This window comes from Pangasianodon hypophthalmus, chromosome 5 (assembly GCF_027358585.1).
Source record: "Pangasianodon hypophthalmus isolate fPanHyp1 chromosome 5, fPanHyp1.pri, whole genome shotgun sequence".
Taxonomy (NCBI): Eukaryota; Metazoa; Chordata; class Actinopteri; order Siluriformes; family Pangasiidae; genus Pangasianodon; species Pangasianodon hypophthalmus.
In genome coordinates this window covers 15,723,121-15,742,038 of record NC_069714.1, presented here as the reverse complement: position 1 = coordinate 15,742,038, position 18,918 = coordinate 15,723,121, and the positions used below count along the sequence as shown (strand labels likewise).

The 18,918-nt window shown below is 39.0% G+C and overlaps 1 protein-coding gene across 2 annotated transcripts in view; it reads right to left on the bottom strand.

Moving 5' to 3' along the window:
* epha3 (eph receptor A3) overlaps window positions 1–18,918 on the bottom strand; it is a 75,123-nt gene that overhangs the window by 3,575 nt on the left and 52,630 nt on the right. For both annotated transcript variants that reach the window (XM_026911799.3, XM_026911806.3), the window contains exons 7-16: window positions 17,205–17,367; window positions 16,053–16,155; window positions 15,471–15,535; window positions 15,160–15,285; window positions 14,006–14,191; window positions 11,441–11,502; window positions 9,167–9,376; window positions 6,871–7,020; window positions 5,972–6,165; window positions 2,411–2,560 (exon numbers count right to left, since the gene is read on the bottom strand). In XM_026911799.3, coding sequence (XP_026767600.3) covers window positions 2,411–2,560; window positions 5,972–6,165; window positions 6,871–7,020; window positions 9,167–9,376; window positions 11,441–11,502; window positions 14,006–14,191; window positions 15,160–15,285; window positions 15,471–15,535; window positions 16,053–16,155; window positions 17,205–17,367 — 1,409 coding nt within the window. The remainder of the gene's footprint in view (window positions 1–2,410; window positions 2,561–5,971; window positions 6,166–6,870; window positions 7,021–9,166; window positions 9,377–11,440; window positions 11,503–14,005; window positions 14,192–15,159; window positions 15,286–15,470; window positions 15,536–16,052; window positions 16,156–17,204; window positions 17,368–18,918) is intronic.

Here is an 18,918-nt window from a genome sequence, read left to right as displayed (position 1 = left end):
AATGGTTTAATATTTTTTATATAAATGCATTTCTTTTTGTACAGAAATGGCATACTGTCAGGACACTGAACCATTTCCTTTGGTGATTTAGGCTTAATTTAGTAATTTAGCAGTCTGTCTCCCGAGGATGGTTAGCATGGAAGTAAATGGAACACAAGTGCGTCTAAGCTGACAGGGTGGCAATTTAAGAGAACATCTTTTTCATTTTATAGATTTCGTGTATTTAGTGTTATTATTTAGCCATTAATGTATCAGGAAAGAAACACAAATAGCTATCAGTAACAGACGCTTTTATCACAGAAGTCTTCTTATCAATAACAGTGCTCAAGTAAAGAAAGCAGAAGGTGAAAACGCACTTCTTTAAGTATAAAGTATTCTTTAAGTACTGAGAAAACCTTTTAATAACATTGTGTCTAGATATGTCTGATTGGGGTGGCCTAGGTGGGGCACAGGTGCTGGTGCTGGGTGGTCATAAAAAGCAAGACTTAATCTAAATGTGTAAATGCTATAGGTTGACACATTAGATCTACAGGTTCTAGCCTCAAATCAATGATTTTAATTACTGGGTTAGAAGGTAAAACCTGTAGAGCTTTTAAAAAATGTATACTTTATTAAAGCTTTATACAGTATTTCTGTTCGAAGTTGTATTTTCCATCATTATTAATTTTAGGATTAATAGTGCAGGATAGAAATTGAAACAGAAAAGTTATAAAAGCTAAACTAATAATCAGCTGATTATTACAGTAATTACTACATATACAGTATATTTGTAAATAAAATTTACAAATTTGTAAATAAAAATTTAAAAAAAGGTTTGCCAACATAAATACATTTTTAAAACAGTTTAATGCTACAAAGTCATTTGTAAGAGAAAGTTATAGCTGATAACATAGGAATAATAACCAGTGTACCCAGAATATGTACAAGGACGCAAACACTAAACCTCAGTTTTTGTTCTACATTTTGGTGCTATGATTAAGTTCTCTATAAAACACAGTGTTAGAGAGGACCTGCATAGGCACAAGATACGTCGTTTACTTTATACATATAACAGACCTACTGTATATTGCTGATATATTTATGTAACAATATAATGTACTCTCTCTGACAGATTCTCAGTTGTGCACTCTTAGACTGACAGTTACTATGACCAGCTCTTACTTCACAAGATGAGTTAATTCCCTCAGAACAGCCAATTTGATCAAACAGCAATCAGATAATTATTATTCAAGTATTCAAGTGTAATGATAACAATTATATCCACTTTTACAGAGATGTGTAGCTGACATGGAAGAACTAGACTTTTGGCTTTTTGTTGAGTAGACAGCATGCCATTACTCCTGAAAACCCAAATATCACAATCGTATCCTAATTTCAGGATAAACAGTGTATACTTGACAAACCAAAATTATAAGCAGATTCTTACAAGGGTAGCAAACAGAGAGGATGTTTGTTCAGAGGTTTTGTTACATCGTATTGACCAAAATATTATACAAGGCCATTTAAAGGGTATTTCACCATAATACTCATTTGAAGATCAACTTCTATTGTCTCCATTTTTGTCAGACAATATGGCACAGTTGACTCCCTGTATAAGACCAAGTCATGAGAAAACTTCTGCATCTTAAGCTACCCCATTCTGGGTCATGGCTATGGGAGAGAAAATTTATTTGCATATAATTATTTACCCAGCCCTCTAAACCAAATATACACATAAAGCATTCTCTGGGGCCAGTCTCTTGCTGGTTAGCTGTTTCCTCCAGAGGGATACAGTGCAGAACAAGAAAACCACTGCTCCAGGACCAAGGCTTTGATCATGTTGATTATGAATGTCACGCTATTTACACTGTCAAATACCTTATCAATTGAGGGGGGAAAGTGTCTGTACAGATGTTATTTGGGCTACAAGAAGATTTCTTTCCAGCTACTACTCAACTTTTTTTTCCCAGAAGCAGAAACAAATATGCGAACCAAAGCTGGGATTGATATTTTAATTGGAGGAACTTTGTAAATAAGGCCTTTATTGTGTTGAGTGTTTTGGGTGGTCACAGCATCCAGTCCACACATAAAAAGGGACCACACTCATGTTGCCTGTCTGAGTTGTTTCTAATTTGCCTCTATGTGACAGTCTTGTAAAAGGGTTTCTGTATGTCTGCTGGTCTGTCACTGCAAAAAACCATAGCTGTTGCAGTTGAGAGCAGATGCCTAAGTAATCAAACATTTCTAAGGTCTTATGTGTTTACTGCACTCAAGTCATCACAAATCACTTTATGTGTTATACATGTATACCAGACACATGATTATATGTTTTCCCACCCGAATCCAAGAACTACAGTAGTCATGAGTTAGCGTACAGCTTTTTCCGGATGTGTGTATGCGAGGGAGTGCTGTGAGAGGAAGGCAATCTTACTCAGCAGAGGTCTTGGGTAGTGTATCACAAGAGCTATAGCTGACTCCACTGAAGGCTTCTTTACAGGGTAGAGTCCTTGCACTCTCCAGCCAGTGGCCCACAGTGCTGAATGAGGTGATGTCTGTGCTGGTCCGGAGCTGATTAACTGGCCTGGGAGGCAAAGATAAAGAATGTGATGTATTCATTATCTGTGTAATGATGATGAAAGTTTTGGAACTTGTGTTGTTGTTATTATTCTTATACCACAGCCCTTGAATCTGATTTGTCAGAAGGTGTTGATTAATCTCTTACAACAGCAGGGCTCTGACAGTAGCGGTTTATAAACAGCAAGGTTTATATTAATGTGCTCGTTCTAATAATTTGAGTCAATAAATGTGTTATTTTTAAATTTTTGTGGCATAAAAAGAATAAAACATTTCAATACGTGCTATTATTGAAAAATAATCAACTTCAGGGTTGTATCATACCATTATCACTCCGTACTTAAATAATACTGAACAAGAGAGTAAGCAAAGTGGTTCCTTAACTATTCCTATCCACTACAGTAGAGATTATTTCCCCACCACTAGACAATACATTTCTCTAGTGTTCCAGTAGTGAATATAATAATTTATTTAAAAAATATAAGTCCAAATGACAAGCTCATAAAAGTGCATGTTGAAGAGATCAAGCACATAAGGCTCATGTGAGCCTGAACAGTCTCTGTAAGGAAATACCTGTGAAGACGCAAAACTGTTCCCCTACATCCATGTTATGGCAAACATTCCCTGGCGAAATCCAATACATGCAGGAGTACAGTTTATTTTATTAAGTTTAAGTTTATTTTAATGTATCTCCATCTCTGACTATGTCTGTGTGCTTGTTTCCACTGGTTGTGTGTATCAGAAGCATGTCTATGAGGTAAAAACTGTCCAATAAGTGAATAATTCAATGGAACCATTAAGACACAATCAGTTACAGTACTACAAAAACTATCCAGTTACATTTACAAATATGTAAATATGAAGTATTTTAACATTATGTTGGCAGGCTGAGCCTTTATAACTTAGTTATATTTAAACATACTGCAAATTCTGTAAAAAAAACCAAAAACTGTTTTGCTATATTTCTGAGAAACATTCTAATTAAATCAAACTTAATGTTAACTCATAACAGATTTAGCTAAGCAATCTGCATATAAATTCCTTCTGTACTCTCATATATTAGATGATAACATAATATTTTACAGTAATTTTCAGACCACTATTTTTATATTCAATAATTCAAAATCATTTTTGTTGTTTCTTCAACACTTGTTTGTAGTATATGTGACAGATCATGCTGAGCAAAATGTGTCACTAAAAATATAATTTGTTCTTTTCAAAAAGGCAAAAAGGCTTTTCATACCAGATCATATTTAAAAAGGGCAGTGATGGGTTTCCTACCAATTCAATGAGCATTATACCTAAAAAGCTTAAAGAACAGAACAGACGAGAAAACCGGGAGAAGCAAATGTAGGAAATGAGATTATAATTCCCCTGGAGATAGCTATTAATAGTAATGCGAATAAACAAATTATAATATCAGAAGGTCCACCCTCTAGCCACATTTGTTCAATAGCAGACAATGGAAAAGCCTGCAGTAACAGCTACGGCAACTACACAAAGTTTGGAACTCTACCCAGATTATCAATGTCATAGGTGAAATCAGAAATATTCCACAGACGTTCAGTCACACAAAACAGCGAAAGAGGATTCACACTTTAAAGACTGTCCACCTATGCAGCCTTCATCTTAATACTCCCCTGAACCCATGCATCAAATATTAAGTGCATGACTATGGAAAAAATGCATAATTTAATTGTATTTAATGATGCACTTCAAGGTCTCCATTGTTAATATGTTTTAGAATGAAATGCTAGAAGCATAATCTTAGATCTCAGGTTATCTGAACACAACAGCACATTTGAACTGTACACTGACCATCAAAGGATTGCAGTGGTAAACAGATGTTCCCTGAGCTCAGGTCAAAACTGGCAAAGAACAAGTTTCCCAAGGATACAGAGAGACTGTTGATGTGAATGCATCAATCAAAGCTCAGCACTTAACCCACTGACTATACCAGTAAACTATGAATGACCTCAACTTTTTTTTTCTTTTGTGTTTTGATGTGATGGTTTATTTTCAGACACCACACTGAATTCTCAACAAAACACATACAGCACAGAGGGAAGGCCAAACATGAAAAGAAACAGCTTTGTTGTTGGAAATGGAAGTGATAGCCTAAAACCCCTGTGTCCAAAACCTGCTGGCTCTTCCACTCTGAGCCTTCTCTCAGCATGAGTGCATCAGACACGTGGGACAAAGCTAGGGGTAAACAATTGCCTTTCTGTCTGTTCCTAGCTTTTTTTTTTCTTTTTTCTCATTTTCCCTACTGGTGTAGTGACCTCTAAATAACTGTGGCTGCATAGTATCTTGTTTTTAATGCTCTCCGGGGAGAAAAGGGAGGAGGAAGAACTTGCCCTTCTCCGTTGCAGGAGAGACATCTGGGCAGCTTCATCACGGACAGGAATGCACCTCTTGCTGCGAAGGGGAGCAGGGTGCCTGAGCCATCTCTGAGCTGGAAGAGTGCCTCCGTTTCACTTCCCGTGTATCACGCTCTGTGGATTTTACTCATCCCTCTGACTGAGGGTCAGGGCTTGGAGCCTGAGGCCGGGTGTTAAAGCTGGCTGAATTGCTGATCTATTAGCACATAGGGCTTGTAGATAAACGAGGTGCATGGGAGCGGGCGCAGCTGAGACTGTAGAATGACTTTTTCAGCACCTCTGAGCAATAAATCACCTGGGCCTAGTGCTCCCTGGCTCTCCATGTTAAAAACCAATTAGGAAAATTACAAGTGAACTCCCTGGCACATATTTGCACTTCCTTAAGACATCATTAGTCACAGTTATGTGCTTGGGCATCTTAATAATTAAATAGCTCCCTGTTTCATTTAACAGATTGGCACTGAATGAGCAAATGTACCAGGATATTACTCAGGTAAGCTAAATCCTGTGCTATTTTAACACAGAAAAGGCTAGTCAAGGCCATTTCTAGAATGACAGGAAGTGTAAAGGTGAACAGTTAACTTTGTGACCATCTTTTTATAAGAATACATTTGACACAAACTTATGAAATAAGAACCAAGGCAGACAGCATCCTGCATACCTTAGTGACCAGGACAAGCAGGAAGCCAAAGGCTATTTATTGCACACAGTGTCTGTCTCAAGACAATAACCGCAAAATGGCTCCATTAATAAAAAAAACAGCAAGAATAATTTCCAGCAAATACTGATTCCTCAGTAGAGCACAGCCAGCAGAGCACAATGACCAGTGGCCAGTTGGTGGGGGTGGAAATGGAAATCTGAGTGACGTGAGTATAAAGGAGGAAGAAGCTGTTTCCTTTCATTAAGCTTCATGGGAAAGCTACACGTTGATGAATAGAATGTGACATGGAGCAGAATATGAGTGGGTGGCAGTTTGCAATAAGCACATGTTCAGTGCTGAGCTTCTGGATATTGTGGGTGGATGAACCATCAATTACCTGGAGGCGGTGCTGGCTGTGATCTTCAGATTGCCTGGGTTACGTATAAGCTTGTCCAGGATGCTGACAATCTGCTCAAACTTAGGCCGGTTGTTTCGGTCTTTCTGCCAGCAGTCCAGCATTAGTTGGTATAAGGGTGCAGGGCAGTCCATTGGTGGGGGAAGACGGTAGCCCTCGTCCACTGCTTTGATCACCTGAAGAACGGAAAAGACAAGCAAAATCATTGTTATGCTGAAAGGCCACATGTTCTGATGTTAAACTAAACGATCAATTTTCAAATGTTTTTTTAGTTCCACTTGGTCAGTAGTTATAGTGGAGTAAACAATGTCAACAAATCCATTTTGCTATCTTACATTTACAGGTTTTGGAAGACACCCTTATCCAAAACAACCCGTTGTTTCCATTAAACATATCCTCATGCTACTACAGGTAGGTCAGGGTCTAAGAATACTATTAAGTTAAAGCCCTGCTAGAGAGCAACCATCTTCATAGCAACCAAATGATATAATTTGATTCTTGGGTCCAGAAGTGTCTAAGAATGTTCATGCATTTCCTCATTAGATAAAATAAAATCTTATGTTTTATTGCGAGGTGAAGATACATAACAACAATGAACCTATGGCCTGTGAACCTATGCAGCACTGCAGATAGTGATACAGACAACAGTTGCACTCAACATAACTGATTTCATAACTGATTTGCCAGATCACTAATCTCATCAGAAAGCTCTGGCACTTTTTCAGTAATGTCTCTGTATGGGGCTGAGCGTGCTGTCTCGGCATGCATGAAAGCATTCAGGTGATCAGTATCAAGTTATGCTTTGCCACCTGTTCCCTCCATGCTTTACTTCCTCTCACAGCAAGTTCATTTTCCTGCCGTAGTGACATTGCTTTACTCACATCTTGATTGGACATCTCCCAGTAAGGCCTCTCTCCATAGGACAGGACTTCCCACAGTACAATGCCGTAGCTCCACACATCGCTGGCTGAAGTGAACTTACGATAAGCGATAGCTTCTGGTGCTGTCCACCTGATTGGGATCTTGCCACCCTGAAGAAGGACAAGGTCTCATTAGCCATTTAACTGTTTTAAATGCCAAGCTGTTACAAATCAGGAACCTGCATAAGGAGCATGTGTTCATTAATGCCCTCAGTTTAAGGTTAACATCAAATCTGAACAGTGTCTTCTGTGTTATCTAAAATGTAGTCGCTCATTTTAAGCAGGCCACATGTAAGACGGCTTACATGAGGGAGGAGGAAATATCAAACTGTTATGCATGTAATGAATAAAATTACAGTGCTGATGTAATATCCGCTGTGCTAGCATTAGCATTTGTTTGCTGTTGAAGAGGACCTGGTTGCAAAGCATCAGTGTGAGTGAGGATGAAACGCAGGCCTCTGATCTGCACTGATCTTGGTCTGGGCTTTAGTTCTGCCTGAGCTACTTTCATCTGCAAAGTCGCCTCCCTGAGGAGCTGCACTGTATTTACCCAGCTCTGCCTGAGCTCCCAGGCTGGAGTTACTCTGAGATCAGCCCTCATTGCTGCAGCAGGGGCGGAAAGAAAGAGAATGGTGGTGGAGCCAAAGCCAACCAGCTACACAGCCAAGTAACACAACTCCTGCCCAGCTTTATCCAAACACCTGGTCCTCAAAAAATAAATTCACTTGCATGCAGGTCTCCCCACTGAGCACACTCACACAACCCCAGCTCTTTTTGCACTGGGAATTACCACTAATGAGTGTAAAATCTCATAGGTCTACTCTCACCTGTCCTCTGGATTTAATAGAGGCTGAAGGTGAAAATGGCCACATTAAATATGAAAAGGTAGATTGGGTTGAGCCAGAGACATCGTCATTTTGGATAGGGCAACTATACTGGATTAGCTCATTGGCTCAGGCTGAATTTAGCATCGATAATGATTTTCTATAAAATGCTGACTCACTGCACAGCGTTTGGATGTATGAAAGACAGGGAATTACGTATCACACGTGAAAGCTCTGACAATTTTATGAAGGAAATAAGAGGTTTAGCTAGATAGCTTACAGTTTATTACAGTTTTCAACTAATTTTCCTCATATGTAGTAGTATATACAGTATGGTGTTAGTTTTTGTTAGTTTGTGGATTTTTGACATCGAGGGCTATTGACTTACGCTATGTTCATCATAATGTAACTTCCGATAGCTACAGTTAGCCTGAAGCCATGCCTATCACAATATGATTATGTTTATGATAAATATGTTGTTACACAGCATTCCTACATAATCATACCTGAAACTTATACTTTGTGATTTTAAGATATTCTCATTTAGAACACTGTTATGCTGATATTTCTGTTGTTGGAATTTAAAAAACATAATCTCTTCTCCCTCTACTCTGTTTTATTAAAATTCAGCTATTATTGTAGTTATTTTAATAAGTGGTATAGTAGATTAAAATATGTCAATATCAGTAAAATGCTAGCTCATGACCAGCACATCTCATCTCATAAATACATGAGGTCACAAGTCATGCACAGTTGGCTCGGTTTGCTCTGACTGACAGGAGAGAGAGAGAGAGTATGCCATCCCTCCCACCCATGGAACTTGGCCAATTTTGCTCTCTTAGACTCTTATGGACGTCTCTTATGGACGGCTGTAGAATCCTCAGGATTCGCACTCGTGATCTCCCTACAATAGGACAAATGCTTTTTTGTCGGACCACTTGGGAACCAAGCAATACATTTTTAAGTAGATGCTGGTACACTGATAATAATGGAAAAAAAAAATTCTCCAAGTGAACATGCAATATACTTCCTTTACTAAACACATGCTTGAGGTATGAAGTAAACCTATGCTCTAAATTAGGCAGTGATGTTGTGGAGTTACATTAGCCTTATCAGATTCATAATTTATTTATACTGCGGCTGTCTACTCTGCTGTCGAAAACCTTCGTATGTGTATGTCAGATGGACATATATAGTCATTAATTCATAGTTATTTACTGAGTGGTTGGCTGAGAGAACATAGTGAGTGTAAGGCATTGCAGTCTCAGGATCTGAGATGAATTTAGGCATGTTTAGCCATGTTTATTGCAAAATAAATCTCAACTGCTACTTGAAGCGACTGGCCTCTTGCTGTAAAATTAGCAATTTCAAGAATCAAACAATATGATCAATATCACTATCATTAGTTAGAGTATGGGTAAACTAGCACTCACTCTTGTTGTGTAGGCTGCCTCTGGATCATCCTCAAGCACTCTGGACAAGCCAAAGTCAGACACCTTACACACCAGGTTGCTGTTGACCAAGATGTTGCGGGCAGCGAGATCTCTGTGCACATAGCCCATGTCTGAGAGGTATTTCATACCCGAAGCAATACCACGCAGCATTCCTACCAGCTGAATCACTGTGAACTGAGCATCATGTTTCTGATACAGAGAGAGAGAGAGAGTGAAAAAGAGGATGAGATATGGGCGTTTCATATCACTTTACCATATAATAATAATAATCTAGGAGAAATACTGGAAGTGGATGTGTTCATGCGTCAAAACTTTTCTGAACATGAGTTTATTGCACCTGACATCATTTTGGTCTGAACAGGTGACCAGAGAACTGGTAAAATCAGATACATTTCATTCGGAACATGAGAGCAAGTCATTATAATGTGAAAACACAAACAAGAAAGCACAAAATTACATCAGAGGCTTCATATCTGTTTTTCAGGAGCTCACTGGCAGCCTGCCACTGTTTACATTGGCATGTGTGAAAAGGGTTTATGTTGAGAGGTACGCTCAGTGCTTAGAGATAAACACCAGGGAGGAAGCTCTTCAGGATGAGAGGAGAGACACACCGGATAGCAAGATAGCATTGATTTGTCAGCAAGCTCTAGAGAAAGAGGCTTCTTTACTAAAAACAAGCACTATCAACAGATGGCCAGTGTGAGAGCTGGTCTTTTTCCACATGTCCTTTCATGAATCCTTTTCTCTTATGTCCTATGTCTTTCTTTCTTTCTCTCTGTCTTTCACTTTCTATATTTATTCACCTCCTTCTAAGAAACAGCAGAGAACTATGTTTATGTGCTGCATACAAACTAAGTTTGGATGAAAACAAACCCTAGACCACCTGGAACTGACTGGAGTTCAGAGAGGTTCAAAGGATGGCTTAATATTAGTCATATAAGCATTGGCGAGGAAAGGCTCTTGGGGAAGACATCAGTATTTTTTGATAGTGTACAGGCCACGCTGAAATGCACAGGAAACTGCTGCAACTGTTCTGCCTTTTCTGGGATGCTGTGCAGGCACATATGGAATACAGTTCAGATTGCTCTTGCTAGAACCAGGCCGTCTCTGCTCACACTGTTTTAATGCTATGCTAATTTCAGTCATCGAGCCTGTATTTAACCAAATTGCAAAGTACTCTCAGCTGCCTTATCCAGATGCAGATGTTTTTTTAATTTTTTTGGCATAATATTGCTGTGCTCAGGGATATAAGGCGCAAATAAGCATAACTTTTTCCGGTACAATGTACAATGTAGCAGAATATGATCAAGATGGAAAAATGCACCGTGAGCATCTACTCGGCATTTGATCACCTTGTTGTACTAATATCAACATGTCTGTCTGTTGTACTAATATCAACATGGCCCCTGTGATGGTAACTACTTGAAAAATGATAAACATGCAGGTATTGTCAGATGTAACACTGCCAAGGCCAGATTGTGGTGGCCAAAGGTTAATCTGAACTGTTTAATGAGCTAATTAGTGCTTTTATCAGCACTTTTTTCAGAAGCGCCATCCTTCTGCATGGCACACATACTCTACAGACTGTTTGCCTGCTTAATTTTGCTGTGCTTATGTAGCCTCATTTGAAGGACAGATCATGCCCAGTCTGTTTAATTGGCCAGGCTGAGCGGGCAGGCACAAAGCCATTGTTATAGTCTCCACATTTGCAAATCCATGCTCGCTATCTACATTTTTTTCCCCAAGTAGATGCCTAGTTTTTTCTTTCTGAAAGAATTAGAGCATTGTTCACATGAGTTCAAGTAAACCACTGACACTTAAAAGCTTTTGGAACATCAGGCTCTATTTAAGACAATTCCCCTTTAGCTATAAAATAAAATATAACGGCTGATTCTTTTGCATAGCAATCACTATAAAAAAAACTCTCTGTCCCAATATCAGTTCTCTAACCAGCAAATAGAGACTGCGGTTTTGCGCCAGAGTGCAATTTGTGTCTATCCGTGGAAAGCAAAATGTTCTTAGTAATGGAGAGAATTTAGTGCTTGCTGTGATAAGCAGATACTTTGCAGGGTGATGTGAGAAAGACAGGAACAGGGGACCAGAGATACAGAGAGAGAGAGAGAGAGAGAGAGAGAGAGAGAGAATGGGGAAGAAAGTCAGGTACTTAAATCAGTTAAAGATGAAACTTTTGTGCCATTTGTCAGATCATACATAATGGAGGCTCATTATCCTCCCTCTGTGTGTCATACTCACTCGAAGGAAGCTGTCCAAGGAGCCATTCTCCATGTACTCCGTCACAATCATTACCGGCTTACCTGAAGAGAAAGAGCGAGAGAGAGAGAGTTAAACAGCGATGATCTCAGACAATTGAAGTTCTACCCTGTGTTGACTGGAGCTGCATGTAAGCTCAATTTGCTACTTTGAAAATTAATGATTCATTTTGTGACACTTGAACAAAACATTTCCACACATTTGAATTAACTGAAGCTATAACTTCTTTCATGCTATATGCTATAGCCCTTCTGCACATATATAGTAACACTGCAAAGTTATTTCTGGAATGACACCGTTTTAGTTAAGACGAAATTAACTGCTTTCAGATGGGCAGCATATGGGTATTATAAAAAACAAAAAAACAAAACAAAACAAAACAAAAACAGCTGCACTTTTACAGGTTTGAAGAGCAAAGAGAGCAAATGCCAGCCCTGGAACTTTCATCACGTGTGAGATATCGCCTAAGCTCCCCAGACAATAGCAAAGCTCACAGTGCTTGGGTGCACTTCTTCACATGACACTCCCGACACAGTGAGGTCAGTCTGTGGCCTTGAGTTCAAGAATGCTTCCTGAAGGATAAAAAGAGCCTCTGTCTGAAGCCTCTGTCTAAAGGGCCCACAAGGTCAGCTGTCACTGTCTGACAGCTTTATTCGCTCTCCTTGCTGGTCATAAACTACTGCTTTTATCAATTTCATCTTATTCCAGGCCCTATAAAATGTTCATGTACAAAAAAAAGAGGATGAATCAGAGATAACTGGATGAACAAGTCTATTGCCACTATATGTTTGTCCATTTTTGCTTTATTTTTGCTCCTTTCTCTTCCAAACATGTACATGGAAAAACAGGAATACCCCACATCTGGCTAAAGTAGACCTGAGCTCCAGGTAACAGCACAGCACTAAACTTGCTGTGCTAGGAAAAGTAGACAAACATGGCCCAGTTAATGAAAGCTGTTTTAGACATATGACACTTTCTGTCTTGGTAGGAGCTGTTTATATTACATGGCTTACGCTGTAGTGTAGATGAACACTCCAACCTGTTACATATCAAGATGGCCTGCCTTTTTCTCCAAACACATGGGCCATTCTTACTCCAAACAGTCTGGGATACTATTAAACACACTCTTACATTTCACTGACCTGTGATGAAGTGTTCTTTTTCACTTCATTTACCACCTTTTATGGCTTCTTATAATAACAACAATAATAATAATAATAATAATAATAGTAGTAATAATAATAAAACCTTCTTGGCAATAAACTTTTGATCATAATGCCAGCTTGTGATAAGTTATTGCAGCCGTTCTGTCCCTGGGAAACACCCGTTGTAGTTCCACAAATATTTTGGTCAAATAGCGGTCCAAAAGCAAAGGTTAAATGGGGTGTGAAAGTCTCTGGGTTATTAAGAATTAACAAGGCTGAGTTAATAAATCATGTCACATCACAGGTTATGGAAGACACATGTTAGCCTTGTCCACCCCCACTGCCTAAACTATGTACCCAGAGCTGCTTTCACATACATACACTGTATGTATACCTCTCTCTCTCTCTCTCTCTCTCTCTCTCTCTGTCCTGCAGTACAATGATAATGATTAATAAGGTCTAAATCAATGCAAAACATTCAGCTATTACTTCACTTGAAATTACCAGGCACAAGAGAGTCACGGTTAGCATGAAGTTTAATTGAAAACCAGATTTCAAAGCAGTTTATACATTTTGCTAGGATTTAGATGAAATGGCCTTATACATGAAAATATTCATGTTAAGGGGCCTTTTATGATCAGAGACACATTCTTTGATGATGGAATATAATGAAGACTGAGTGAGATTTTTGACACCAACTGAATTGTGTCTCTGCAATTTTTTTTTTTTTTTGCAAAGATTACAAGAAACAGTTCAATAAAACAGTATCTTTGCTAAGTAGGGAACTTGGCAGCATCAAGACATTTACTAATCTATAACTCAAAAGAGCTAATGCTTCATACCAATAAAGTCATTCTAACAGGGGCTAACCTACAAAACCAAAATTTAAAAAATAATACTTTTGTTGTGTAGTTGTGTGCTCAAATGTAAAATGCATAAATCGTCATCTTCAGTAACCACTTTATCGAGATCATTGTCGTGTTGGGAAGCAGAGCCTATCCTGGCAACACTTGATGTGAGGTGGGAATACACCCTGGATGGGATGCCAGTCCATTGCAGAGCATCATGCACACACATTTGACTCATTCACACTGAGAGGTAATTTAGTATAGCCAATCCACCTACTGGCACGTTTTTGGGAGGTGGGAGGAAACTGGAAAACATGTAGAGAAAACCCACACGGACACGTGGAGAACAAAATGCATTAATGCATTTTATAAGCGTAAACCACTTTTAAACACGTCATTCTGCTATAGCGAGCCATTAAAATCTCTGCTTTTAGGCTTAATGAAAGTTTCAGACTCAGGCCAATCTTCAGCATGAGAGTGAAAATAAAGAAAAAAAGTCAGTACACCATATCTAGTACAAACCAAACAGTGAAATGTGCTGAGATGGAACTCACTGCGAGTGACCACTCCTTCCAGTCTGATAATGTTGGGGTGATCGAATTGTCCCATGATGCTAGCCTCACTCAGGAAATCTCTCCTCTGTGTCTCCGTATATCCTGCTTTCAGGGTCTTGATGGCCACACAGATCTCTTTCTTAGAAGGCAATTTCAGACGACCACTACACACCTCCCCAAATTCACCTGCACACATATCATTTGGGTAGAGGTTATTTTCTAATTCTTCTTTAGTTTGTTAAATAGCCACATAATTAGTAAAGCATAATTAATGTACAGCATTTTGTTGCTCACTCCAGCTTGGAGTCTTAGAGTCCTGGATATTTTTACAAGCACTATTATAAAATTCTACCTCCATTAGACTTACGTTCTTAATGTTTTTGTACTTATTAAGAAATAATTTAAAGGTAACTATATACGCACATAAAACAAAGAAATTGTTTTACCAATTCTCATTGCTATGTGTTGAAGAGAAGCACATGTGTACTTTTTTGTAACTACTGTTCCATAGTTTGAGCCTCATGTTGTGTCCATGAAACTTGCACAATTACAGCATTCAGACTGATAAGCATTGCAGATAAATAAAGCAGTATTATTCGCCATTTCACTAGCAAGCATGCAATTATCTATATTTTTCTCCTAATACTTTATAGCATTAAAAATACTAATTTGGGAGAAGGTACGAAACTCTAAGGCATAAATCTTGATGTTGATGTAATGGCTCTAGTGTAAAACCTGTAGAACATAGTCTTATTATTTGCTGGGTTCTCTTGCATTGGCTTATGCAGCTATAAATTATGAGGCATTATTTTGATGTGTGCTCTACTGTTTAAGACATCAGGAACATGGAGTGCCTGGGAGAGAATGAGCTACAGGGGGGTGAAAAATAATATCCCAGCAGGAGGTATGCTCCGCTTACCCACACTCCTCAGCTCCATCAGCACACACTCTATTAAAGGCAGTGAGGCGATGAGGATGAGCACTGGGAGGAACACTCTCCCCATCTCCCCACTCACAATCAAAAGCATATACTTCCAGCTGAGGTGCTAAATGATTCTCATTTACATTACCTGTCACATCTGTTACAAATGCATTTTGCCCTGTTGCAGGTAGCTTCATTACAGCCGCAGAGGTTAAGGCGGGACATGGCATACCTGCACCCACTACTTTGTCGATGGCGATGCAAGAAGCGTCTAACTCCTTGGCGAATTCATGCACCGCCTGACTTGGATCCTCATAAGTGTGGGGATCCACGTAGGTCCTAATACCAGGCAGTCGCACTGAAAATAAAAGAGTTGAGAAAATGTTTAAATCATGATCAGTTAATTATTCTGGTTAAATAATCAAATAGAGTATAAACATTGGGCTCCGCTGTATTGACCGATATTTAGAAAATCAATTACACGGTTAGCGTTAACAACCTGGACATGGGATACACAAAGACACCACGGTGATATATACTTACAGTGACCATTGCCAAAGTGAAGTCTCTTTTTGTCTGGATGTTTGGATTTGCTGTAGCCACAGCACCTGTCAGTCAGAGTGTTGAAAGGTAACAGTTATCATCAGTGACATTTGGGTGAGCCTTCTGCTACTCTATACTATGCCAGAGAACATTTAATGACTCAATAGACGAAATTCATGGCCAGGATGAACCTGTCTACTTTGCTATGAGGCAGAGCAATATTTTAGAGTCTTATAATAAATCAGATTTTTATGCAGTCTTTCAACAGTGCTGTCTGCCAAGATCAGCCCCTCTGCCTGACTTGACACTCAAGCTCTCATGGTGCCTGTTACATTAAGTAAAGTAGAGGCAGGAAAAATAATACAGCTTTTGCCAAGTAAATCATCCAGAACTATATATAGCCGGGTGACATGAAGTGGCATGGTCTTCTTACATCTACATCTTCATCTAGCAGATAAGGGGGGTGGGATGTGCTGAAGAAGGGAGATTTGAGTAAGAGACATGTATAAGAGAGAAATGACAGGTTCAAGATGGCCACACTTAAGCCTCTGTAAAGTTGTTGAGTATGAGTGACAGACCAACCTGCTAATCACAATGTAAAGCACCACGGTTAGGAGGATGATGGCCACAGCAGAAGCAATTGCAATTAGCATGACCTGACTGTTCTCACTGGAGATTGAGAAAGCTGGGAGAGACAAACAGAGCGATAAAGAAACACAGCGAGAGCATTAGACTGGATCAGAGTATACTAAACAAGAAAAGAAGCAAAGAAAATACTGTTAAGATTTATGCGATCCTGCACAGGTCAAAGTAAAATTTATAAGACAACTTGCCAAGAACACGAACTTCCTTTAGTCTATAGCAAAGAGTATTATATGACTTAAAATAGATTTTTCACCATCATGCATCATCATCTATTTCTTATAATTGACTCTCATTTTACAAATTACCACATCAAATCTACTCTGCAGATGCAATAATTTCTTTAAATAAGCCATGAATCCTGACAAGCCCCTAGACTGAACTAAAGCACAGGAAAGCTCTGGTGACTGATTCTCCAAATCCCAAAAGTAGAATGCTTTTTGCTCAGATTAACAAATGAATAATGGGAGCTATCATCTCAGGGGAGCTATGCCATCATTTTACATTTGCTATGCATGCGGAGTTCGACAGATCCATGACCAGTTCAGTAACCTGGAGATAGGAAAGTGCCTCCTGCCTGTACTATATCATTCCATTCCATGACCATCCATTGATTTCCTATAAATGTTTCATTAGTGGGACGAATACAGAGAAAGGAGAGGTTCTGCTCTGATAACAGGATATACAGTGTATCAAATACACATGCCGTGCTAAATGCAGATGATTTACTGATATAACAATGACAGAACATTTCTGCCATCAGTAAGACTGGTGTCTTATCTCTAAATAGCTTTCGCATTACACATTTATGTATTAAGATATAAAGCAACTTACAGTTACAGTACAATTACAAACAATAAGTGGATACAAACATAACACTCAGACAAGGGATTTTTAGCAACGCAGTTCTATGGATAAAGTGGGTCTAATTCTAAAATGATCCTAAATTATATAAAATACCCTAACTTTAAACCTCGATTTAGTTTGACTGATGGGACTGAATTCTGTATAATCCTCTGTGAGTATGTAAACGGAGCGGGCAATGCTTACTTATTTTAACAATATTGAATTGGGGAAGCAGTTTGTGCTTACAGTCTGGGCTGGTCTCAAACTCAAACTTGCGGCTGATGCTGCCATAACCTGCAGCGGTACGAGCTCTAATCTGCAGCAGGTATTTGGTATCAGGTTTTAGTCCATTCAGAGTCACATTCGTGCCCTTGCATCTCAGGATGGTGTAGCTGGTCTCTTGTTCTTGCTTCAGGAAACAAGGGAGACAGAAGAAAAAGAAAGTAGAAGAGAGGCATGTTAACATAACATAGATACTGATACAGACAGCTCATCTGAGCAAATCTGAAGTAGTTCAGCCCTAATCAGAGCAGACTGTCTTGCCTTAAGGCTATTTTTGTAGTTGGTGGAGGTTAGACAGAGTCATATTGGGTCATTTCCCAGGTCCAAAAAAGGTATATTCATAAGTAAGTAAGTTCCAGTCTGCTGTATACGGTAACAACTTGATGTTAAATGGCTACCTTTATCTTTACGGCTTTTCTAAAGACCTCTAAGGTGCAATGATCCTCTCTACTGCTCTAAAAAACCTACAGTGGATTTATGGGGTATATTTCCTTTGAACCCACCGTTTCCAAATGTGCCTCTGGTGGGGTAAAGCGAGATCAGTGGAATGAACAGGGTGTGGCACTTTAATCCGTTTACTGTAGGTTTTAGCAGAAAAAGAATTCACCGTTAATGGCGGGCTCAGTCAAAATCTCACGGTTTTCCTCTTCACCCATTAGCCTTTAGATGCCATAACAGATCTGATACTTAAGTTCAATTGTTGAAAGAGTGTTTTTGTTATTGCTTTAAGTGCATCTGCTGAGTTGTAAAAATTCATTTGGACTTTCACCTCCCATGCGAAAAAACATGTGCATACGACCTGGAAATATCTTAAACCAACTATCTGACTTTGGATTTGACTTCAGCACCAACAAAGAGCAAAACTATCACCAGGATTTATATAGAAATCATGGAAAGAAAGCACTCTAAAACTTCATATGGAGTGCATCGGGTTTTATGATTTAGCAAATGCTTTAAATTCACTGGGAAGATGAAACCAATACCCTGCATCTTATTGTATGTGCGTTCGTTCAAGTCGTAAATCTTTTCACAGGTTGTCACTGTTCACTGCTCATGACACCATGTGATTCCCTGAAAATTACATACAGGTGTGCCCAAACGTTTTATGCTGGAAGTATTCTTACCATATGTCTCAGTGGTGCATCAGCTACTTCCACACACTGAGGCTCGCAATTGTTAATGTGTAGGCTATTGGTGGAATTTAATATGCTTGTCATGTTCCGCTCTGACAATCTAAACACTCCAATCTGGCAAATACCTCAGCTTCAAATGAAAGAGAAACTGTGTAAATATTAAATTCATTTCAAAAAGCATTCCTTCTCTACAAGCTTTAAAAACAATCCAAATTTTTACTCTCATAGATTGAAGTGATAAAAATAATCACAAATGTGTGTTCTCACCAGTTTCCTTGCTTTGATTAAGAGGATTAAAAAGCCCTATATCCTATGCCCTATTTTGGCCAATTTTTTAGATGCAGTATTGAAAAAGTCTGAATGGTGAGACATTTGGTACGAAAGACACGACATTTTATGTTACGTACACCTAGCCCCTGATTTACTGAGGACACAAATAAAGCACACAACTGCTGTTCCCATAGTGACTTTCAGGCTTAATAAACTGTACAGGGGGGTCGTAATTAATCTAATTGCATAGACACCACCCTATAATTTGCCCTTTT